General features: G+C 38.6%; 1 protein-coding gene across 3 annotated transcripts in view; it reads left to right on the top strand.

The window, feature by feature from the left end:
* Window positions 1-26,315, top strand: part of LOC102227736 (adenosine kinase-like) — a 171,679-nt gene that overhangs the window by 16,618 nt on the left and 128,746 nt on the right. For all 3 annotated transcript variants that reach the window (XR_002753401.1, XM_023341219.1, XM_005794605.3), the window contains exon 4: window positions 3,197-3,275. Coding sequence is in view for 2 of the 3 variants with exons in the window: in XM_023341219.1 (XP_023196987.1) it covers window positions 3,197-3,275 (79 nt within the window). In the remaining variant the exon portion in view is untranslated. The remainder of the gene's footprint in view (window positions 1-3,196; window positions 3,276-26,315) is intronic.

Here is a 26,315-nt window from a genome sequence, read left to right as displayed (position 1 = left end):
GTCTATTTGAAATGGGTCTGGAGTCCCTCGGCTCCCTTCATGTTATAAACACCCACAGTGCTCAAATTCTTCTTTTGTCAAGGAGTCAAAACAGGTGTCTCAGGAACAATTTTTTCCCTCCGGTTAGCATATTTTCCACTTGTAAGGAAAGTTTTTTTTATTTTATTTTATATTATTCAGAGCACTCTGCCCTGGGTAGACTCATTGCCTGGAGACATGATCTGTAGACTTTCTTTGAACCAGTAAAGGTTACTTTCACACCAGCTCAAAATTTGGCCATGCTTAGTTAAACCAGGTTGAACTAAGAGTATTGAACTTCTCTGACTCCTACATGTTGGTAAGCCATGTTACACTTTGCATACAGATTACACTTGTCTTTGAACTATATTTACAACAGATGCATGTTTCACTGAATGAAATGTAGGCGCTCCACTTCACATCCTGCATCCCTGAAAATATCTTTAAATCTTAAAATGCCTGGGAACACAACCTAACTGTTCTGGGAATACACACAAGCATCTCTACAGGAAGCTTTTTTTTTTTTTTTTAAGTCTAATTATTTAAAGTGAAATTACACACCCATAAGTGGAGATGGGGTTGTTCACTTTAATGTCATTTCATTATTTTCCCCCTGGTGTAGACACACTTCGATTCAAAGTTGAGTGGGGAAAAAAAGCCAGACACCTCCTAACATGGCATAGCATCTTGACTGTAGTTCGGTCAATTACTTTAGTGGGGTGGACACGTTTATGTAGTTCGCCCTCTGGGAGCCTGTTTGTGTGAACGATGTGGAAAATACACATTCCAGCTTCATAGATAATAAGCATCCATCTTGCAGCAGAGCCAAGCTTTGCATCACATTACGCAGAAGCATGGTCGCTATTGATGTCTGAAATGGCATTACGAAGCGATGAAACGAAATGTACGGAAACTCTCTTAGTGTTTCTCTGTAGGCCAGTGTGTTCCTGTGCCTTGTGTTGGAAAACTCCATGATTGTTTTCTACCTGTTCCTCAGGGTAATGGAGCCCGTTTTCTTTTTTTTTGTTGTTGTTTTATTTAGTCTGTTTCTGTCACTTTTAAACTTTTTTTTGGCATGGTTTAGACATAAAATATTTATTCAGAGGTGGACCCTCCCTAAATACTTTCCCTAGTTATGTACACAAGGAAACTATAAAAGCTATTTATTTAACAGACCTGAAAGCAAAAGGCTATGAAACAGCAGCACATTGTGCCTTATTAAAGATTAATAGCTGCTTTTACATGTTGTATTGTTTTGAAGAAAGCAGATCATGTTTCTTACATTGAACTTTTACTGCTCAGCCTGATTTAATACAGGATGGCTAACTATAACCATGTGTGAACGATTTTTCTTTTGCTTTATTCAGGCTGACATCTTGACCCCAGTTGCCCTTTTTTTAACACTACTATTAGAAGTACTCTTTTTATCTGTCAAATGCTATCTATCCATCTTGTCTTTTATGTTAATTTTAATATAATTTCTTGTAATTCTCTGAGGTTCTTTGAATTGTCAGCTAGTGTAAACAAATGAACTTGACAAAGTTTTCACAGACTACAGTTGCTCTTTATGGGTTTTTTTTTAGCCTTTTCCAGTAAATTGCAGGTGACTAATTAGTAGCTCTTATCAAGTCACACCTACGCATCTTGTAATGTGATAATTATTGAGAAAGTTGTTTTATAACCACACCACAGGTGTTTTTAAAGTTATAGGTGGCCCAGAGGCATGTGGTTTCTGCAATACATAGCATTTTGTATAAAGTCAAATGGTTCAAGTTGGGTTTTTTGGCCTTCTTCCTGCCACTCTTCCATAAATACCAGCTTTGTGGAGTGCATTAGTTATAGTTGAGCCGTTGATTTTTGCAGCTCTTCCAGAGTTACCATTAGCTTCCTGGCTGATTTTCTGGTCATTACTGTCTTTGTCCAGTTGATTAGTTTAGCTAATGTTCTTGTAGTTTTGCATTTGTGGCTAAAAATATTTTCAAGCGACCTTTGAGGTCTTCAAAGCTTGGTTTATTGTTTACCCCACTTTAGAAATTGTGCTCTAGAGTTTAGTAAGGCGTATCAGAGTAAAAGGTGTTATAAAAAAACATTAAAAATAAGTCTTTCCACTGCACAATTATTCTCAAGCTTGGTTTGTCTGCCACAGATCTCAATAAATATGTTTAAGTTGGTGTTTGTGTCATGAAAGAAATGTAAAAACGTTCAGTGGGGTTGAAATCTTTTGGTTCATATAACTGAAAGAAATAGAAGAATTCTTTTATTGTCCCATTGTGGGAAATTTTAGATGTAGCAGCAGGAAAGTGACATGCAATCGAAGCATGTAGATTCACACAAAGATAAAGATAAATAAAAAAACAGGATTGAGAATAAAATTCTGTACAGCAAGGGCAAAAGTACAAAATTTGTGCAGTTAAGTTATTTTTATTAAAATCTAACATGCTTTGTTCCAAATAAAGGTGTAACTGAGTAGGACAATTTTAGAAAAATACTAAATGTGTATTTGTGCATTAAAAAATAACACACTACACTCCAAAAACACAATTTCAGCAAGTATTTTTGGTCTAGTCCCAGTGCAAATATCTTCGTACACTTGAAATAAGGCAAAACTAACTTTTCAGCAAGAAGTATTAACTTGTTTTAAGTCAATAATTCCTTAATATTGATGAAAAAAGTACTAGTTATAAGTGAACATAATCTGCCAGTGGAACAAGGCATTTTAAGAATGAGCAGAATGTCTTGTAACCTGTCACTCCACTTGTAACTAACACTTTTTAATCAATATTAAGAAATTATTGACTTAAAACAAGTTCCTATATTGTGCCATAAAGGTTTCTTGTATGTTAGTTTTGTTTTATTTTAAGTGTACCAAGTCACAAATACTTGTTAAGATTTTGCGTTTTGTAGTGTTTTTACCAGAAGTGTAAATAAAAGCAACAGAGATGAGTAAACACCAACAGGAAGCTTGGAAGAATGGTCTCCAGCTTTGTTCATTCAGTGAGAAACATTGTCCAACAGTGATGGTATTTGAGTTACAGTCCTTCTGTCTCCCACCTGTACTGGGAGCATCCTATGACAGATACAGCTGTATATTTTCATTATCCTGCACATTAATGACATCAGGATTTTGGACAAATAAAACTAAACTTCACATTCACTGACAGGTCTGTTCTTATTTCAGGTTTGAAGAAATTGTCAAGAGAAACAAAGTTGAATACCATGCCGGTGGCTCTACCCAGAACTCAGTGAAAATCGCTCAGGTTAGTCATCTTTGGCTCTCCGCAGTGTTCCTGAATGTATTTTGAATATACAGTGGTACGGCTGTAACCTTAGATTTGTCAGCCCGGCAGCCCTGGGAATACACAGCATAGCTGCACGGCACATTGACACATTACAGCTCTGGCTGTTGTGAATTCATCAGACCTGCCATGGAAAAGGGAAAGGCGGGGAGGATTAATAATATTTACAGTGTTATCTAGTTGGCCTAATTTCCTGAGACGTATCAAGCATCAATTAGAGAGAATTACAAGTAGATGCAATTAACGTGTCACAACAAATTATATCCAACAAACCCTGATCTTCTCCCTGGCTGTTAGACAGATTTGTGCATCTAAAAGAAATTGGTGATTGTTCAAATCTAAAATGACAATCTGAACTTTAAAAGATTATTCACTAATTCCTTTTTTTCTCCAAAGTGACTGCAGCAAGTCTTTGAATTTGACATGCAGTGATTAGCTGCTGATAAGGCTCGGGTCTGCTCACAGTAAACAAAGAAAAGGCATCCAGCTGAAAAATAATTCCCTTCCAAGGAGGGAGAAATGAGTTCAGAAGCTAATTGAGAGGCTGATGCCTGTGAAAAGCAGCAAGTCTTTCTTGTTTGTGTGTGTACGTGTGCATGTGTTTTTTATTTTATTTTTTCCGAGCGTGCTTGTTCGGCGTGCAGAGTTTGCATATATACCCATGTGTGTGTTTGTGTGTATTTATCAAAAGACAGAGACAGAGCTGGGGAAAAGAGAGTAGGCAGGCCCTCAGGCTGCCACCATCTCTTCGCTTTAGAGACAGTAAACATCTTTTAAAAAGAGACGCCTAGCTGTGCACCTCCATACAAACACTCTTTAATTATCAAGATCATAAGCCTTTGCTTAAAACTCGGTCTCTTACAGACGTTAAATGTCAACGAGATTTTATTCTCTGGGCAACGACTCCCCCCATTTTAAATCCTCTGCCTGCTTGATGCAAAGCTGAGCTCTCTTTTTTTTTTTAAACTTCTTGAAATATAATCGCTAAATTTTCCTGCAGGAAGCCATTTTCTTCTCCTATTTGTCTAGCAACTGAAAAGACACATATATATTATATTCGGTGTGATCTTTTCCTGTTAAGACATCGATGTTGACAATGATTGTTTCATCTTTTATTTAAGTGCACACTGCAGGAATTGCCCCCAAGCTGCAGATCAAGTCCCATGTGAAATTAGATGGCAAAAGAGATTTTTATTACCGGCCCTTGCAGACGAAGAAGGACCCGTCATGGCCCTTCTCCTCTCTGTGCCCCGAGAGAAGTGCTCAGTGAACTAAATTGGTCTCATAACGGCATAGCAGGCCCTAGTCAAATGTTATTCTACTCTGTTTATTTGGATATTTACCCCCTTCTGTGTGAAGATGTAGAGCTGATTCTGAAAAGCTCGAGATAACAAGAGTGTTTTCGTCCCGCACCCTGAAGTCTCAGAAGCTGTTTCTGTCAATATATACCTTCAAGCGCTGACTTTTTCCACATTTCACTTTGAGTTTATAGTGTTCTTTTATGAAAAAAAAATGTATAATGCATAACCAGCTCCCGGATTATCACATTGTAGCACCTGCAATATGTGAAACTTCAAACCCTCACTGTATTGTGGAAGCTGAACCTTCAAACACAAATGATATGCACCGCAGCACTGAATCCACATCAAAGGGGCCCGGCGACTAAATGAGATGCTCGATCCAGGGGCAGGTTTGCTCACCATCGACCGCTGGAGGAGGGAGAGAAGTGTTCAGAGGCTTTGCACAGGAATCGTTGTACACGCTGGGAAAAACCCAAGGTGTGGGAGGATCAATGCCTTTGCCTGTAGAACTCATACTTCCCTTCAAAAACCCATCCAGCTCATCCGAGGCTGTGATAGGTTAAATACTGCTGTTTCATCCAAGTGAAGATTTCAAGGAAAACCTTTACCCCAGCTTGAGGAAAATGCAGAATCGATGCTGATTGGATTTGGGTAAATGAAAATTGACCAAGAAGAAGCTTAAAAGGGATACAGGTCCTTACAGAAGTGTTCATAGCCTTTGAACTTTTTCACATGTTGTCACATTGTAACCTAAGCTTCAGTGTGTTTTACTGGGTAGAACACTGAGACTTTGATGCAATCTAAACTTTTTGAAAGAAAGAATTAGTTTCTGTTCTTCTTTGAAAAACCTCAAAACATTTTCAATTCTTTTCGCAGACCCTCAATGTTAAAATTGACCGAATTGATTAAATGTATTAAAATGTTTGGATATGTTGAGGGAATACAAAATTGAGAGGGGAAAATCTTTGATCTTCCAGACCTTTTTCAAAGAACATAAATGTAATATTGCTTGACAAATACAGTTGTTTTGACATGGATTCATACATATATTATATGCTTAACATTATATTTTCCATTTACATCTGCATTCTGTTATTTTACCCATCAATATTTTGTTTTTTGACTTGAGGACTGAGTGCACTCACTTTAAGAAAAAAAGAGTAAATTTTCCGATTGTTTTTTATTTTATTTTATTTTTTTAACGTTTAAGTTTCAGATTGAACTGAAACTGTGGTTCCAAAACCAGTACTAGTTAGAATGCCAAACAAATGGCTGTTTTATGGAAATTTTACAATCAAAATATTGCAAAAGTATCCAAGTTAAAAAAAACTATGCGTAAAATTAAATTAAAGTTTAGAAGTTACAGATTTTGCAATTAGTGGCAGTGAGTTAATTCAGGTGCCAAAAAAAGTTGTAGGCCTGTACCACAAATTAAAAAATAATAGGTGTTCATATGATTAGCAGGACCTACAGATAAAATATATAGATATTTTGTACTCAAAACAACTAGAAATATCTCAAATTAAGCATGATGCTACCTCCACCATGTTTCATCATAGTGTGTTCACTGTAGTCAGACATAACACTTTTTTCATGTTTTTGGTCGCTTAACAAAAAACATTCATTTTCAACCCTTTCAAAAACTTCAACAATAACTTTAGTTTTGTCCATTAAGGCTAGAATTATATATTATTTTGCTATTCATGCTCTTATGCATGTTCAAGTTAGCATCTGTGACACTGTAGGGCTCTCTCAAAGCAGATTCATTATTACATGTCTACAGTACATTCCTTGCTGCACACAAGTGCTCCTGAATAAGCTTTAGATCTTGTTTGGGTCAAGTCAGTGAACCCACATGTACGTAGAGCTATCTGGCTCTGATTCTTTGTAAGAAAGTGTTCCAGTATGATAGAAAGTGGGGAGGGGGGATCGGAGGTTGTTGCCTTTGCCCTGGCTCTAACAAACACCATGCCCTGTGGGGCCATCCTACATAAAGGTTTGTTGCAGGGCTGTAAGGTAACAAAAACCAGCCTTGTGTTGCCTGCTCAAATGCAGCCACACACATCAAATAGAGCGCAGTGGAAAACAACAATCATATTTTTTTTTCCCAGTTATTTACAAAGCTGGAGGGAGGAGAAGAAAATGTGGCTTTTCTGAGCATGTGATCCAAATTTTGGTACTTCTGAGCACTCGTGGTGTTTATCACAGGTGACAGAATTGGTGGGGGGGAGTCAGTTGACTGGAGGGCTGTATCAAGAAGCACAGTCGATTCATTTAGACAGAACATCAAAGTCCTCCAACAGCTCCTAAGGGCCTGGAGATTGAAGTCTGAGCAGAGACAGGCTCACAGGGAGTTATTGCTGCTGTGAGTGAAGTGGATCCTGCTCTGACTGCCTCATGTAAACCATGCGCTCTCATTAGGGTCCTCACAAATCAACACCATTGACATATTGTTTCTTTTGACTCTAAGCATGCTTCATACGCATTTACCAAACAGACAAATAGCTTTGTGTAAGCGCCCCAGCTATAAATGTGTCACAGAAACGTATGATTAATTATGCGCTCTCTCCTCTATTTAGGTTTGTGCATTTTTTGCAGTCTACATAATCAGTCCACTGTGATGTCTTAATTATTGTTTAGAGAGCAAAGGCTTTTGAAAAATCTGCTGTCTCTGTCACGGTTATGATGCCTGTTTAACATTTCCTGAGACTTGGTCAGTCGTGGAACGGCTGAGTGGGGCCCAGCTCTGGTCGTTGGCTCTGAGCTCCTAATTGGAAACGCATGTGCACCACACTGTTGAAAGTCATATTCAAATAACAGGAAAAAGTCCCACAGCCCCACTTGACTTTGAGAAAGTTGCTCACCAGCTCATATTTTCTTGCAGGAGAATACTCCAACTGGTTTTGATGTCTCATTGAAGGCGGTGACTTATTTCTCGGGGTGAAAATGTTCCATGACCTAATGTTTGGCTTTTACCGCTCGTTTTGTTAAATAAATAAAGAATGGCAAGTTGCCTCAGTTTGAATGAGCTGAATGAAGAAATGCCTACGTCTGGTACCACTTAAAGAAAAAGAGGACAGTTAAGGAGAAAGAGTGGAGCTTTTGTGTTCGCACTGTGACTCGCTGTTCAAGAGGGATGTGCTTATATACGCTAAAAGGAGGCATTTATAATTTTTCTGTCACTTTCTGTTTTTACTTTCTTCTCTGACACTTAATTATCTGCGTTAGAACAAACCTTCTTTGTCTAGAAGTGACCTGGGGGACTTTTGAGTAATTTGATGCTGGCTCATTCTCAAGTTTCTGTTTTTTTTGTTGGTTTTTTTGATCAAATTAAGAGAGTTTGTCCAAGCAGAAATCGTAGCGCAGCTGCGTGGAAATGAGAACGCTAATAACTGATTAAGACCTGGATCATAGTGGATCCAGGAAACAAAGTTTCATGCCACAGAAATAATCCCTGTGAAGTATTTGTCTGTTGTTAAATTCAAGTAGATGGCTCTAGTTAAGGCCAGTTTTTAGGTTTAGGGGGTAATTGCTTTTTCACACAAGTAGGTAGGTTTGGATTTTTTTTCTCCCTTACACTTTGACTAATATCTAAATTGGTTTGATGTTTTGAAACACTTAAAAGGGAAGGTATTATGTAAAACAATTTTTATTATATTATAATATTATTCCTTCATCAAACACATACCTGGAATGTTGCTTTAATTTTCTCATGCTTTTTTTGAGAAATCCTTGAGTCTCCCACAGCAACCATTTAGGGGTGCCTGAATGCTTGCTCTCACAAAGCCACGCCCATTTTCACAAAACATCCTGGAGGTGGAGTGTCAGAAAGACTGTCTCTTTAATTAAAGCGACAGAGGCCAATTTCAAGGTGTCAATTTGCAAAGTCAAATTTCAAAGAACAAAAAGTTATTTTCTATACATACAGCATTTTTATAACTATCACTTCTTTGATCAAAATCAAAGAATTATAACTATCAATTCTTTGATAGTTATAAATGTTAACAGTTATTTAATTGTGCATAAGTTTGACACACATGTAAAACAAAGGGAAATCATGTAGGAGCCAAACACTTTTTCACACCACAGTAATTGAGAATTGGATAGAAAAGGATGAGTTATTTATAAATTTTCCCATATACAAACTGAAGTGGAGTGTGTATTTGTGTTCAGCTCTCTTTACCCCTTTTCTTTTACATAAAGTCCAGTGCCACCATTTCCCCTTTATATTTGTAATTGCACCATTTTGTTTGCTACCTTGGTTTTGTCTCTGTGATCTCAATGGGCAAAGCTGGGTAAATATTGGAAAATATTTGAAAGGATGAATAAAAAAGGACAATCCTTTCTTTTCTTTTAAGACAGGCTAATTGCAGAAGCACCGTCGGCATCCAGTCTGAGCTGTTTTATGGCAACGGTGTCTTGTTGTTTCCCTCCCATTAAAAAGCAGTGAAAAGGTCACAGTCTGTTGAGCTCGTCGTGAGAGATGCATGAATCCAAATGGATTTTTTGTCCCTTTCATCTCCACTCACTCTAAACATTCCAGGTGCACAAGTATGCACTCGAGGGGGGCGGGGGGTAGTTGCCATTGTTTTTCCTCGGCATAAGCAGCAGAAGCGAAGAACGCCTCATTCGCTTTGATGAGCGGTGTGTTCATGCGTGGGCTTCAATGTCACCCGCCATGAGGCAGCTGTGAAGTCGCAGCTCATGTCTGTGGTGCCATTTACTCAATGATGAAGTGAGGAGATCTCAGTTGGTTCCACATTCACCTCCCCTTTTACACACTCGCACACTTACACACCCTGCCGGAGCATGTGTTCCCCCCACCTCAACTGTATTGTGACTGTATGTCACAGCTAATACTAGCACTCATTTAATCTCAAGCTCTGTGATCCCGACGATAAAGGTTGACTGAGCGATTACGCAAGGTTTTGTCATTAACATCCGACAGGCATGACCTACAGCACCCCCCACCCTTGTTTCTTTGCACAAAATAATTACCTTGATTTAATTTTCCTGTCAGATGCAGGATATTTTTGTTGCCCCAGCAAGAATCCACACAGTTTGCCGTATAGGTGACATATCAACATCCCTGTTGAAGTTAATTTGCCATCAAATTTGCGACTTAATTTAAGCTGCCAAAGGGGAAGACATGGGGAGTAGATTGTAACTCATAAGTATGCATTGGAAAAGGGTGTTGATTAACATTGAGAGCTCTGGAGACAGACACACTAACTTGTATCATCTTGCCTCACAGGCTGGCACTGGAATTGAATGTGATATCTCGTGTAACACGTCCTTGCTTTGAGTCCTTGGTTCCCGGCTCGGGAAGGAAGGCTATATCGTAGAGTTTCCTGCTTCGTGCGTGGCTTTTGTACTGCTGCTCAGGCTCCAGCCCAAGCTTTGAGAGCAATCTGACAGGACTTGTTAAAAGGGAAATCTACAAATCTGGCAGCATTCACTAGTCAAATTACTGAAAAATGTTTAAAGCAGGACAATTAGTGTGCTGTATGGACTCTTAAGTATTCTGTATTTAAAGGTAATATCTAGTGGTGTATATGTTTCCCCTTTAAATGTAGAAATATAGCTGAGTGATGAAGTATGGACTACAACAGTAGGATTTTAATACCGAAGAAATACAGCATCAGTTCTGCTTTGTGAGTACTTGGGTTGATGACATCACCAGAGGCAGAACACCTGGGCTGATCAGCTGGCTTTAGCAAACATTATGCCCCGATAAGCAAATTTTGATGTGTTTGAGGCAATTTACACCATTTGTCAATTTACAATCCCATTTATTATATTCACGAGCCACAAATTTGTCCTACTTCCTTGTTGCATCTGTAAACAATCTACTTAAACAACTGCATATCAGTTTATTTTTCACAATTGTTTTCAGCCGTTCTACAGCTAAATTTCACACACACAAAAAAACAAGAACGTGAAAAACTGCAAAAATGCCAAATGGCGAAGGGGTGAAATGACAAACACTTCTCTTGATATCTTAATGTAAATTTGGAAGCACTGGATGCATTTCAGTTATGAGGTGCTCAACCTGTTTGCCTCCAGTGAACTCTAAACTATGAAGAAAGAACTGAAGCAAAAGTCAATCAAGAAAATGTGATACAGTGGCTCAACATTCAGCCCTTTAGTGTTGACTGCTCTGCTGCAGGTAAATGGACATTGGGGGTAACTGGTAGCACTTTGTAGGTTGGCATTGTTTTAATCTTTTCCAAATTTAAGAATCAATTGATCATATTGGGATGAAAGTTGTACTCCATTTAAAGGATGAATTTAAGCAAAAACATTGTAATAAATAGGAAAAAGGGACAAATTACTAATGCATTTAAAGTAATCCATCCATCCATTTTCTGTACACCCTTATCCCTTAGAGGGGCCACGAGGGGTGCTGGTCATTTATAGTAATAACTAATTTTATTTTGATTAAATAGGAAAATTTAAAAAGTACACAGAAAAACTGACCATGAAATGTTGTTCTATAGGTGGCATAATGTATCCAAATAAGTTTGATTTTACAGACAAGTCTCACCATTCCCTTTAAAGGCAGGAGCTTCAGAAATGTGTAAATTATGTGCACAGATTACTGTTGATTAGTCTGAGACTGTAAACAATGTTTCATTAAACAAACCACCACTGGGATTATCTGCTCACACAGGTCAAGTAACAGCTGAATGAGTGAATGATTGTGCATTTTACACGACCGCCCTCCATTTTCATAAAAGTATTGAATAATGCCCCTCTCTCATATTTCCCCGCAGAATGCCTGTGGCAGTAGTATTTATTTGGCACATTCTCAGCATGCTCCCACTCTTGCGGTTGAAGTGTTGCATAGCAACTGAGGAAAAACAGCTTTAAATATTTTGCTTAAAAAGGTTTTAAGAAAATAAAGAACAGCCTGCAATTACTGTTCATTTCTCCCGAGTTCATAAGTTTAAGGAGCTGTAGAGTTGTGCCAAGCAATAAATGAAATACCAAATTAGGCTTTGTGTTGGCCTGGAAAAACATGAAAAACTCTCTGTGAGTCGAGTATTTTTTCCTCTTCTGCCAATTCGTTTGCATCTATTTCTGTTGTGTTTATTGAATAAATGCTGGCAGATGTCTGCACCTTCGCTAATTCACAACTGTTTTGAAACAGAGCTCGCAGGAGTTTTCAAAGTTCAGCCCGGCTCAGTTGTCGAGCCAACCGAGTATATCCTTGACAGGATGGAAAAATGTGTAGGTGAGTGCAAATTTGAAGTGATGTGCCTCAGGAAAACGGATTGGGGATGGAGCGACAGGGATGGGGCGCATGTGGAGAGAGAGCAGGCTGGATGACGCACAGCAGGTGACAGACAGACACTAATAGTAATGGCTCTTATCAGTGCTTCGCTCGCTCCCTCTTTTCACATGGGCTCTGACATCCTCCTCCTACTCCACCCCCTCCATCTAGCGGGGGGTGCAGGGAGCTCGCTGGGTTGTGCAGCCCGTTCAGACGGAAACAGCCTGCCAAACACCGGTCCCCTCACATATAAATTGCATCATTAACATCGCCTAGATTATTCCAAGCTCTCCCACCGGGTTTATGGCAGCTCCGGCTCAACTTAACTATTTGACTCACTGAAGACATTCAGGTTTCCTGAGTGAGCGGCACTTAGATCTACTATGAAATACACCAGTTTCATTCTTTCTTTAGGGTTTAAACAAATCCAGAGGAAATAGAGCCTTATGTAGTGTAATGTGCTTTTTCTGTCTGGGGTTACAGCCTATCATGCTCACCAAACGATGCAGGTCTGTGTCAATGTCAGCAGGGGCGGAAGTTATAATTTGCACCAGCTAGTTACAGATTTTGTTGAGCCATACTTTCTTTCAGAGATATATTTTAATCGTCTGAAATTAACCTCTATCCTGTCCATAATATAAAATCCATCCTTCCATGGTGTGTATCTGTTTGTCCTTGAAGGATATAAACACAAAAAGCAAGTTTAATTGCTCTAATACCAATAAAGATTTCTCCATTGACTACTACGGTAATTAGAGGTAAATAACTTTTGGTTTGCCTTTTTTTTTAAACTGTTGATACATTGTTTTTAATACCTTTACGGAGACCATTCTCATATCCCAAAAGAAATGTCTTAGTTTAATAAAAGCAGGTTTAACACCTGTTGCAGCGTCTTCGCAGGTCTGCTTAAAATGTCAGATAGCCACAGCTGATCCTGATCGCTGCTTCCCTGTTGTGTAGAGTATAGACTCTAAAATACTTTTATTACTTTATAAATCACTGAATGGCTTAGGACCGAAATACATTAAAGACCTTTTCCTGATCTATCAACTTTCCAGACCACTCAGGTCTTCTGGTTCAAAACAATCCTGCTTCCCCAGAGTCAGAGCCAAACACGGAGAAGCAGCATTCAATTTAAATTCTCCACTAATCTGGAACAAACTTCCAGAAAACTACATTACTGCTGAAACACTGAGTTCCTTTTTAATTAAGATGGAAAAACCCATTAGTTTAGACATACTTTTGATTCATAATAACTTGAACATTGCTTAATTCTGTTCTGATTGCAACTTGTTTTTACTTGTATTTATTTTGCCACTCTAACCCAAGGTTTCTTTTTTATTTGTTGTGTTTTTATTCAGTAAAACACTTTGAACGGCTTTGCCGCTGAAATATGCCATACATATAGACTTGATTTAAAGTGCGGAGCACGGATAATTTTGGGTTTAACTACCTCAATGCCTGAAACGAGTCCCTAGCTTGTTGTCTCATGTGTTAAAACCAGCTTAATTTGTTTGAAGGACTTGTGTAAAAAAGTAATTATAAGTCATATTCTTTATTTAAACAGGGAAATTCAAAGAATTCAGAAACCCTGATGTAGTAGTGAAAAATTACTCCTCTACAGGAGGTGGTTAAGCCCAGTTGACATCGCAGTAGAACAGAATGGATTTTCTTCCTCAGATCAGTCGGCAATTAACTCTGTAACTCTGTAATTACTATCCGAGGTCAGGGTTAAGCTCGGAGCAAAAGGTTGGAGCAGCAAACATTTTTATATGATCCTCTTACTCTATTATCCTTCTTCACTCCTACAAGGTTTTACCTCATGGGGAGAATACATTACATAAAGCCCCTTAGCAATTACTCCTCCTCAATGAATATCTGCATGGTGTATAGTCCTGTGATTAATCTGGAATCCCCTTTGCCCCTGTCCAAAAGCAAGCCTCACTCTGCTTACCGTGCAAGTTTCATTTTCACCTGAACAAATGGCTCCTTTAGAGAAAAAGTGCCAACCTTTCGCTTTTGCTTGCTGCTTGTTAGAAAAGAAAGAGAGAGAGAGTAGAGGGAAGGTACAACCTCCTGCAACAACAACAAAAAACCTCCCCAAAAAAACAGATACCCCAAGAAGGAGAAAAAGTAGGGGTGAGGTTAGGGTGGTTGGTGGTAGGGTGTAGTTTTTGGGGAGGTAGAAGCTTAATAGGGTTGAATAAAGGAACATTTATTTTTGTGCTTTGGCCTGTAACAGCCTCAGGAAATAGCTCAGTCTCTTGATCGCGAGCAAATCCTATTAACTTACAGTGCTCTCACTCAGGGTAATGGGCTTCACCTCGAGACTTGGTAAAACACTTTTCCTCTCGGACACACTGATACTGGTGTCTGGAGGGCCCGGCGTTGGGTAGTCTAACACTTGGGCAGAGACTAATCAAGTCAAACAATCTGCCGCAACGGAGCAACACGGAGCGAGGATGTTGATATCCAGTGAGCTCATTCAACAGGCCCCTTCACACGTTCCTAACCCAATACCAAAAAGGATCAGAGCTCAGGATCAGTTCAAGATCAGGTTATTCGAGCCCCTGAGAATTGTAAAGCGATCCCCGAGCAGCTTTCGCTTTCTCAGGAGCGATCAGAGCTGTCGGTTCTGCTATACACTCCCAGGGCCGGGGCCAAAGGGAACTCCTGGGGTCTCCATTCATTCCTGTCCAGCGAGGGCAGGGCTGTGTGCGTCTGTGAAAGTGTTAGTACTGTGTGCGAGGAGAAAGTGAGAACAAGAAACTCAATTTACAGAAGGGGTAACCGCCATCCCCAAAGCCAAGTGGAAGAGAAACTCCAATATATTTCAGCAAAAGCACGCTTTACCCCCACTTTATTTTCCGTCAAGAATTTGAGCGCTCAGAAATAACTACAGCTAGGTAAAGCTCTTGATTACTGTAATTATTATAGAGTGAAAACTTCTAGAGAAGTCAAAGCACAGCCACTCAAATTAAAAGAAAGCACCATGCTCACAGCTATTTTCTGAAATATTTTTACCAGTAGTATTTTTTCATGTTTTGCCAAATTAAAATTACAAAGTCACATAAGTGACATCAATGCATAAATAATAAGCAGAGGAAAAAATTACCTTTTTGTTAAAGTTTGCAGCATGCATTTGTACTCAGCCACCTTTGCTCTGCTAGCCCTAAATGAAATTAAACAAATTGTACTAAAAACTGCAATACCTTTTGAACCACCTTTCACTGCATTTACAGCTGCAGGTCTCTAACGCATCTCGACAATGAAATTTAAACAGTGAGAGGTCAAAATAGTTCACATTGGAATATTGTAAGACCATCTGTGAGCATAAATTTCAAGTCTTGCCACAAATCTTCTAATTGGTTCTGTGTCTGGACTTTGACTAGACAACTTTAATTTAAACAATTTTGTTGTAGCCCTGGGTGTTTGCTTAGTTAGTAAGTATAGCTTTATTTATATAGTATCTTTCCATGTATCTAGATTACAAAGTGCTGTACACAAAATAACCCTAAAAACATTTAGAAAAGTACATCACATAGTTGATCAAACGCAATTTTAAAAAGATTTGTTTTTAGTTTTTAAAAAGCTCAACGGTGTCCACTGACCTCAAACTATTCCAGAGTCATAGGGCTACTGCTGAGGTTCTGTCACCTTTAGTTTTCCGTCTCCTATGAGGCATAACCAGCAGGCCTTGGTCACATGACCTGAGGGATCTGCTGAGATCATGTGGATGTAAAAGTTCTCTGATGCCTGTTGGTGCTTGCAGATTTCAAGCCCTATATGTGAGAGCAAATAGAAAATAGTGGTGTGACGTGACAAAACTTTTTTGATTTGGTCAAAAGTCTGAAATAATGCTACTCGGATTAGCACTTATTTTGGAAGTGATTTTGTGATGTTAGGTTTCATGTCCTAATGAATTTTTCAAGATTGTCTATATTAAACTTCATCTTCCCAAGGAATTTGACCCGCATGTGCGTTTCCATTTAGCTTAGGTAGGTGGCCATGGCTAACCAAATGTGTTTACAGTTGTTTCCTATTTTGGAGAGAACACTGCTCCATAAAATGCTCAACACCTTGGATATTGTTTTATAGCCTAACTGCTTTAAACGTTTCCGCAGCTTTATCCCTGACCTGTCCTGCTGTGCTCTTTGGTCTACATGATGCAGTTGCTCACTAATGTTCTCTAACAAACCTCTGAGACCTTCGCCGAACAGCTGCATTTGTACTGAGATTAAATTACACACAGAACGAATCTACTAATAAGACGGCTTCTCAGTGCATTTGGTTACCACGCGTTTCAGATTTTTATTTGTAAAGTAGCTTTAAAAATATGTATCACTTTGCCTCCACTTTTCAATCTACTTTTTTGTGTTGGTCTCTCACATGAAACCCCAATAAAATGCATTCAAGCCTTTGGTTGTAATGTGATAAAGAGAGGAAAGCTACAAGGGTTATGGATACTTTCGCAAAGCACAATGAGATCCCTTTTTGATGCTGGCATCAGATTGTATATCTCAGCACACTTCAGTATTTTAGTTTAGGTTGTCAACTTTGTAGCCCTCCAAAGCCTCATTTGAACATTTCTTATCCATGTTAGATGCCAATTGACTCCACTGATAGATGGCCTCGGTCTGGCCCTCTCATAAATCTGTAGAATGGCATGTTCTCTCCTGTCACCATTACCCCTTGTGCCTGCTGTCATCCGCCTGTCTTATGTCGGCAGAGTTACAGTGTGCACCTGTCAGATACAATTTATGGCATACAATTTGTTGTGTAGCCAGGGAGTTGCAGTTTCTTGAGAACTTTTTCCTCCTTTCCTGTATTTGATTTATTCTATACATGAATACATTTACAGCAGCATTGCTGGCCAACCATGGAAATGTGAAAAAGTTTCATTTTGGAAGCCTTCCTAGTTTTCTGGACAACAAAATTAGGGCCTTTTTGAGCATCTTTCACTTACATTTTGTTTAATACAATAAAAGAAAATGATTTGCGAGGCAATTAGATGTTTGTTCTTTGTTATTGTTGCACGATTGCGCCTGCGTGCGTGCTCTCAGCGAGGATTATCACCCCCAAAGAGGGAGAAGCGTTACAAAATGACAGCCTCTCATGTCGAACAAGTCAAGCTGATTCTGTGAATGCTGAAGAGGTTTCCCACCACATGTTCTCCTGTATGTTAAGGGAGCAGCGCTAACCTTGTTTTGATTTGCATCTCCTTAGCAATTAAGATAATATGTCGTAATTAGAATTTTAATGTACCACTGTGAGATTTTTTGATAATTACACCGAATTCTCTGCGGTGATTTTCTCTTTGCTTGCTTGTCTTCACAGATGAATTCATGGCTGATTAGATTGCTGCTCTAATCAGATTTGAGCTACATTGTGAAATATCTTCCCACATGTCTCTCTAGCTGAGTTTCTCGATCTAAATGGTGAGCAGTTAGCGGTTATGTGAGTTCACACTTTAAGATTTTGACTGGAAGCAGGTCAGTCATAAACAACAGATAGAAAACTGCATGCAATTACCTCTAAAAAGTGACTCGCTTTACATAGAGTTCCTTTCACTGTGTCTGAATTGCTCCATCTTTTACTCCTGTGCTGAAGTTTTGATGCCAAGCAGAATGCCTATGAAGTTGGTGATACCATAAAGTGGTGTAAAAAAAAAGAAAGAAGAAAATATGCATATTATTGTGGTTTAAGTTACTTTCTTGATCATTCTCACTGCCTTATTTTGCTGTGACACTGAAACAGGTTTACAATATCTTTTCCCGATTTGTCTTCCACATGGGAAGATCATTGGTGCTGCACTGCCTCCAATAACCATTTGATGCACTTGATGTCTGCTCATAAGTTCATAAAATGTAACTCACATACACCACTGGCACTTTTATGAGCCTGAAATTGATTTGAGAGGATAGAAATCCACTTTGATCTTGATTCCTCTCAGACTATCCATTATCTTTAGCCTCTCAGCTAATTTTGGTTATACACTATATATAATAAATAAACGCGTAAAGAAAGTTATGTACTACAGGCAAGATACCTCACTTCAAAAATCCTGAGTTATCATGTTAAGGAACAAATGCTAACTGAACGGACTTTTGGATGTAGGTGGTTTTGAACCTTTTTAAATCGTAATCTATGGGAAAGCTCGGTTCCTGGTATTTGGGTAAATTTTGCTTGGCAAGCTGCCACATTTCAGAGCCAGAAATCAAACTGCGCATACCTCCACATGCAGCAGAATGTACAGATACCACTGGCCTCTTGAGTTAAGACATATGCTGTTTGTAGTAAAAGTGGTTGGAAAAACATGACAGAGAGTTTAAATCCTTTCTGCAGTTTTTATATTCCAAAACAATTCCCTAATGGTCAGAACTGCTCACATATTCTTATTTACAATACTGGAAGCAATGGAGCTCCTTACAGGAATGAACCTCCTCCTTCCGTGCCTGATAATGTGACAAGATTGAGATATTAGACTTTAAAATCAACAAAAACAACAACAAAAGACCAATGTTTCATCGTAGGTTTCACACCATAATGATATTTTGTGGAATTTGTGATCAGGGTAGAAAAATTCAGTCCAGGTTTGACTCGACTTTGATTTTGTTTTAATGCCTGACTCTGTGTAAGGTTATCTTGCTGATGAAAAGGCTTTTTAATGTTTTCACAAAGATAGTTATGCTTTAATGGATATCAAATTGTGCAGGATAAATAAGATGTGGATAATAAAATTCAGCTTAGAATCCTTTTAATAACTAACACTTCAATCATCATTTTAAGCCAAATGTTTCACAACTACTCCTGAATCAGTAACATCCTGGGTGAAGAGCCATGTCACAACCTGCTACTGACTAAAAGTGTAATGCACGTCATGTTACTATTATTATTATTGCAGTGGATTAAAAGTAAATACCTGCAGAAACACCTGTGTTTCTGATGATGCCAGTCGTGGGTCACTGTAAGTCAAACCTTTGCTCAGTGTGGACTATAAAGGGAGCTAATGATAAATCACTTTTGGACATCACAACCTGAGAACACTCACCATCACACACCGACTTTAAATAGCATTAAAGTCCTTGGAGTGCACATCTCTGTTGACCTCACCTCATTGAAAAACTGTACAGAGAGTGTGAAAGGAACCAACAGCGTCTGCCAAACCCTACAGTTGTTTTTAATATTTTATAGCAGGGAAGATGGCCGCGCACAAGATAGTGAGGGGAACCAAGAAAGTTAATGGAAGGTCCTCACACTTAGCCCAAGATCTTATAATTAGCGAATTTTAAAATAACATGGTATAGATTAAAGAAAAAAGCTGTTGTGTTCTTTTTTTGTATGCGCTATTTAATTATGCAATAAATTAGCAATAAATTAGTTTTGTTTGATTTGAAAAGAAACTGTGATTAAAATACATTTTTCAGTTTGAGTTTGAGTTTTACTGTGTTAATAATTGCAGTAATAAAAGGACAGGTTTGATCTCACACTGCGGTTAGATATTTACAAAAATGTGAGCCGTTCATGTGAGGTTTCCGTCATACCATGGGTATAATTCAGCTAAAGTTGTATATTATATCAAATTTCAGCTGTCCTCACAATTGCAATGCATGCTGTATTTCAAATGATTGTTTGGCTGCAATGCTTGGCAGATGATTATATTTTAAGCACCATGCATTCACACTCTGCATGCCAATAATATGTTTAGCCAGTTGGATGGAGATTCCTTGTCCTTGATGCCCACACCTTATATAGATTCCATTGATTGTGATGCTAAAGCTTCCAGAGAGTAGCAATAACGGTATGATGAAGGGAAGAAAGAAACAAATAAGGAAATGTGGGTAAATAGCAACAGAAATCAATAATAGTAAAGCAGCTGCATTTCTTCCTAGTATTAAGCAGCCATAGATTGACTGAGCTTTCTTGTTAAGCTGACAATTTAAAACGATTAGTCTGCAAACCTAATTACATTGCATTAAGATTATTCTAAGTTATATATTTCATCAGTTTACCTCAAGCCAGAATACTAAGTGTGGTCGTTTGTCGATTGTCTGCCGGTGTAATCACACCACTGTTTCCTAGCTGCTTGTTTTTATTCAGTGCAACACAGCAGCCAGTATTCCCCCATGGCCTTTTCTCGACAACAGCACAGACCAGTCAATATTAGCAGAATATTTTCCTGCCCTGAGTTGCCACGGTATCGATACTTGATCATGATAATCCGAGCCGGAGTAAATGAACACAGATTTGCAAAGAAAAACTAAACCTGAGACCTCTTTGTGGCGCGAAATTGGGCTCCACAAAGGAATTAATGATGGATCCTTCCAGCATAATTGTCTAATTATGCCGGGCAGATGGGGCACTGCTTTAACTAGGACACATTGTGCTACCTCTCCAGACTCTCCACAACAAAAGGCAAACCAGTGTGACAGCCTCTTCAACAGTGAGTGGGAGGGAGAGTGAAAGAAAGAAAATGGAGAGTGGAGCAGAGGAGAGGAGAGAGAGGAGGAGGGGGGTGCATAAAAAAACTGGGTCTGTCACCAAGCCATTCCTCTACTCGATATGTTACCACAGAAACAAATGTATGGTGTAAACACTGCGTGGATCACAGCTCCTGGGAGGTGAATCATTGCAGTGTAATGAGGTTGGTTTACATGCTGCTTCTCAGCTTCCCACCCAGGCTCAGCTCAATACTTAAAGCCTCTAATTAAAGAGAATCGGCCACTCGATAATTGATCACATCGGGCTGCCTCGGCATACGCCTTCACTGTAAGGCTTCATGCCACTGTTTATTAGAGCTGTCTGCCTGCTTTGTCTTCTGGGAGGGAAGAGAAAATGTGAAGTGCTGCAGGGGAGGGGAGAGGAGGCAGGCGGCAGGGATGAAGGAAAGGTAAACATATAAAGAAATTTTATCTGTGCTCTTCAAAGGTGCTGTTAAAATAGAAGTGGGACAATCTGAGGAATGTCGAGTAACGGGGAAAGTCTCAAGGGTCTCTCAGTGACTTCAGCTGTTTGTCACCTGGTTGTGCAGGAATTTCAAACAACATCCAAGAGCTGATTTCCCCCATTATTGTGTTTGTTTTACAAGGCAGGTTGTTTTATGAAGCTGTCAAAGGTTTTTTCCTTTTTTTGCATGACTGCTTCATTTGATTTTTGACTCTTGATTTGATATATCAAGGCTTGGTTATAGCCTATGCTTTAGCATTGGTTTCCCCATCTTGCATGCTAGACTTCGCAATATGTCCCTAAGAGTTTGCAAAACCACTTTAAGACGAGCGTTAAATACATTTCGTTGGTGGCATCACTGATGTAGGACTGTGATTTGTCAGAATAGTGGAGGAGTTGCTTATGTATTGCGCAGGTTTGGCCTGCTAACTAAGGGCTGACATAGAAATTGTCCGACCAGTGACCACTTGGTTGCAAGCTGAAAAATGTATTTTTTCCAATCACTGAACATACCATGCATAACAACGCTGTTTGGTGTGGAAGTTCTAAGTGCACAAAGAAGAGTTAAAGTGTGCTGCTGTAAGTTTTACTGAGATGCTTAAAAATAAAATCAGATAGAGCACAATTGATGACTAGTTTGATCATATTTTATTGTTTCTATATAAGAATCAGAATATTTGTTCTTAAAACTGTAACCAATTAAAACATAATTGGTCAAATTTAGCTGTTTTCTCTCTTTTATGTTTTATTTTTGTTTGTTTATGTTAAAACAAGACATGCACCATAGTCAGTTTCTTTCTTTTTTAAGAGCCTTTGATTTTATTGCCATTTCTCTGAATAATTTAAGAACCCATCCATCCGTCCAAATAATTTTTTTAAAGTAAATTTTGACAAAAAGAAAACAAATTTCAAACCCAAACTTTGTTTCAAATTTTTTCCATGCGAGCGCTGTATCGACAGCATTTGGCTGTGACAGAAGTATAAATCGACCTATAGGAGCAGACTGTTGCATGTGGCTGTGGTAAGTGGGTCTTGGTATAATACCCAGTGTGCACCTGCAGAGTCGAGACAGCAAATTACTACAGATGGACCTGAGCAGGTGTGGTGGAGCCCAGGATGATGTATTGCTGCTGTGTCTGAAGCTAATTTTTCTTGAAATATTCTCACCATCTTTTGCTTGATTTATTTGATTAAAACTACAGTTATTGTACAAACAGCAGCAGTGTTGTGCCACCTTAATGTCCTGAATATTACATTAGTGATTTAAGTATCTTAGAATTGCATGGTAGCTCTGTAAGTACATGTCATTATTACCTTGTTGTAAGATTTATAAGAAATGGAAGCATGTTTGAAAATAATTGTAAAGTCCTAATTGCTATCATTAATCAGATTCATCAAAATTACTTTTTGAGTTGAAACACATTATGAGATTTGTTCTGCTAGTTATATTTCATTTGGATTTATGAGCTGTAAAGCGACCTGACCACCAACCCCAGACAAATAATTGCAGTTTTGCTTGGCCTGGTGTTTTCTCACAGAATGATCTAATGAGCCTGTCATGTCTGCATTGGCAGCTGCCCATCTGGCACCTCACCAAACACAAACATGTTATTACAAAGTGGGTGTAACTTCCTTATGCCAGTCACAAAGTGCTGGTTTGGAGTTTCTGGATTCCTGTGGTTGGCAGATGTTGGATTTTGCTATGACAACCTTTAAAAGAAGTTCCTTGGGGCTTTCCCATCATTAATAGCTATTAATATACAAAAGAAAAAAAACTTAGCTCCAGGTCATGCAGACTTTAAGGTTAAGTTTTGGTTTGTTTTTCTGGCAATAGATCTATGTTGATATATGCATTCTGCATCTGCTACATAAATGCTTTGAGACTCATTTATTCAACAACGGTGTGGATTTGGGCACAGGAATAATTGGAGGACAAGTTGCATGTCTAATTTATGAAACTTTGTGTATTCTGGACATTCCCAGTGTGAGAACGGTCTGGTGTTGATAAATCTGTCAGCTGCAAAGAATCCAAAGTAGAGACTACGCCCCGTTTTTATCCAAAGATTTAGTGAGATTGTCCGCAGATTTAGCGACACAAATGAGCTAAAGATTCTGTAGTTTTTAAAATGACTTTGTTCTGCTAATTGCACATCTGACTAATATGAGTATGATACAGTCACACATTTGAAGTGAAGAAGTCTTGACACTGTCTGACTGTAGTTCATTATGCTGCAGAGCAGCAAATGTAGTTCATTTGTTCAGCACAAAATTGTGCAGGACTGCATGGTGTATCTCTGCTTTAAGAGTTCAATGTAGCGCATTTAGCCTGTGGATGCTAAATGGTCACTTCCCAGATTTTCTGCTAAAACACCATGATGTTGGTAATGCCTGCACTCTTATGGCTACCAAACACCAGGTTCCCCTCTTTTAAGGTAGTTTTAGATTTTGGAGAAATGTGCATAGGGATATACTCTACAAGAGAAAAACTATATAATCACTTTGCATTTAAAAATTATCTGTGTGATCCAGGAAATGTTTGCCTCCTGTGTGAAATTATACATCTCAAGCTGCCGACTGTCTTGTGTTTAATGTTCTGTGTGAACAGTCAGCGATAAATCAGACACTCCAGAATCCTACTGTACAACAACTATGCTTCTGAGAAATTACATTCTTCTCTAAAGATTATAAAGATATAAAGAAGCTAAAAGATTTTTTTATGTTTTATTTTTACTTATATTATACCACGCAAAACAAATAAATCTGCTGAAATATTACACTCGTGTGCTGTAATAAGTCTCCACCACAGCTTGATCAACATAAACATTGACATAAACTAGCCTACATGGTCTGACACCTGAGTAAATGTCTCTTCACATAGTTTTCTGCAGTATGCATGACTGTTAAATAAAGGGCCAATGTGCAATGTTTAATCTCTGGGCAGCAATTTATTGGAGAAAGCAGCAATATTTGGTTGCTTATTCCATGTAACATAAAGTCAGAAATTTTAATGATAAAAAAAAATCAAACATCTTAGGAAATGACAAAAGGAAGCAGAAGAGGGGAATTTTAATTAGTACTTGGCCCTGTAGATGTTAGTCAACACTCAGAGAACCAGAATTACTGGAGATATGTCTGGTTCATAGATTTCGTGTTGTGGAAATGGAAATCCGAGTCTCTGCCAACGCCCGACTCCACTCTGACCATGTTATGTTTAGAAGTTTTACCAACTGTCATCAGATGCAACCCGGATTAGCAGATAAACTGGGACTACTGTTTGATCTTGGGGAGATTTACTTTTTGCCTCCCGACTGTCATCCTTGTGTCATGCTGAAATCCATTGTTTTATAGACAAATAATAAGTTGTGTTGGTTTGATATGACCGATTGTTTTGTTCACAGCTGGTTAGTGCCTGCCTTATTTTTTTTTTTATCTGTGAAAGTATTGCATGTCTTGCGAAACTTTTTCCCTTGCGCCAGTGTTTTGACTTCTTTGTTGTCTCATAAACCCTTCAGTGACTCACTGCACCACTCAGTAGAGCCACTGTTGTTTAATTTGGAGTCAGTCTAAAATCATCCTGCCGTTGTAAAAATTCAATACACAAATGCCGTTTATATTACTGTTTAACTACGACTTTTGGGGACTTCTGGGATTTCTCTTCCAGAAAGAGAAATCTTGAATTTTAAGGGATGGTTTGGATATTTTAAACTGGAGTTTTGTTCAGAATTTATGAGATGTTTGCATTGGTTATAAAAAGTATTTATACTCTATGAAATCTTTCAGAATTTGTCAACAACAAACAAATGTTTTTCATTGAAAGTCTTAAAATGGTCCACCACAAAGTAGCGCAATGTTGTAAAAAGATTTATAAGCTTTTCTTTTCCAGGAAAAATCTGAAAAACGTAGTGTACTTTTCTATTAATCCCCTAACTTTTATCCCCTGAATAAAATGAAGTGCAACCCATCACCTTAAGAAGTGACTTAGTTATTAAATAGAGTCCATATGTATCTAGTTTAACCTCAGTGTGCAGCTGACCGTGAAGGCCTCAGAGGTTTGGTGGAGAACATTAGTGAAGAAACAGCATCATGGAGTCCAAGGGACACAGTAGACTTGTCAGAGAGAAAGTTGTGGTGAGGCTTAAAGCAGGGTCATAAAACGGTACCCCAAGTTTGGAACATCTAATGAAGAACTGGTTAATTCATCATCCAGAAATAGAATAATGTGCAAACCTATCAAGACATGGCCGTCCACCTAAACCGAGAAGAAGCCAAAAGGCTGATGGCAGAACTCTATATAAACCATGAATAATTTTCCTTCCAGATTGCAATTATGTGCTACTTTGTGTTGGTCTATCACATAAAACCTTAATAAAACATTGTGAGGTTTGTGGTTGTAACCTGATAAAATGCAAAAAACGTTCCAGGGGTTTGAACAGCACAGTAATAAACTTCGAGTCCTTTAGCCTTGTCTTTTATTTGTTTTGCTTCAACCCTTGATCCTTTTTATCCTAAAAAAACACGTTCTTTCTCCATGGGTTTTATTTAAATGAGCATTTATAGGCGCACAGTTCTGCATTCTAACTTTTTGAATGTCCTTCACCAAAGGTATCTTGGAAAAAGGTTGCAGAAACTGTACTGTAACTGGTTTACAGTTAGCTTTAAAGGTGAAGTCTGCTTTAGCCATAATGGGTGCTCTCCCTAGATCCACTTTCTTTCGGGGTTTCTTTTCAGGGTTATGGCTCTACTGGAATAATAAAAAAAAAAGTCTCAACTGTGTGAAACTAATGTATGAATTGGATTTCCATAGTGGAACTATTTATTTGGGTTAGGAAACCTGCCCTCTCTGTGATATGTGGGTTTTCCAGTAAATATGTTTTATGGGATTGGACTTATGTGAGTCAGTCTTGGCTCAACACTTGGTTTAGATTATTATGGGACTGTGATTTTTAAGGAGAAAATAGAGCGAATCAGATCAAATTCAGTTTTTTGGCAGAAGCTTACCCTGGTTGGCAGATAGATCAATATCTAAATAAAACGCTGCACCATTTTTCACTCAGGTTAGATTTGGCTTAAATTAATTATCCTTCTTTCTGGCTCAGAAACTTTGCTTTTGAACTGTCTTAGTTTGGTTCTGTTAAAGTTATTGGGGTGCAGGGTGTTATTTCTGGTACAGATAATCCATTTTGAGAGTTTAGAAGTACTGTATATGTAAAGAGCATCTGTTACAGAGCTGTGTTTCTTCGCTCGGTCTGCAAAGCATTAAATAGGTCAGTAATATTTCCCCTCTTTTGCTGCGGCTTTGTAAAACGCTCAGAATATGGAGCCAAATTATTAGCATGGATAGAATCCAGAGCATTAATGGTAACCAGGCAGTGTCGGATGACATTGTTATTGCAGCCGTTCTCAGGAAAGTGAGGGGAGCTGAAAATTTATATTTGATTTATAGCAGGGTTTGAATTTATGTTCCAGCTCTCGATAGGA

This window comes from Xiphophorus maculatus, chromosome 10, assembly GCF_002775205.1.
Source record: "Xiphophorus maculatus strain JP 163 A chromosome 10, X_maculatus-5.0-male, whole genome shotgun sequence".
NCBI lineage: Eukaryota > Metazoa > Chordata > Actinopteri > Cyprinodontiformes > Poeciliidae > Xiphophorus > Xiphophorus maculatus.
Note: the sequence above shows the minus strand (reverse complement) of the source record. Positions and strands in the feature narration are given on the sequence as shown.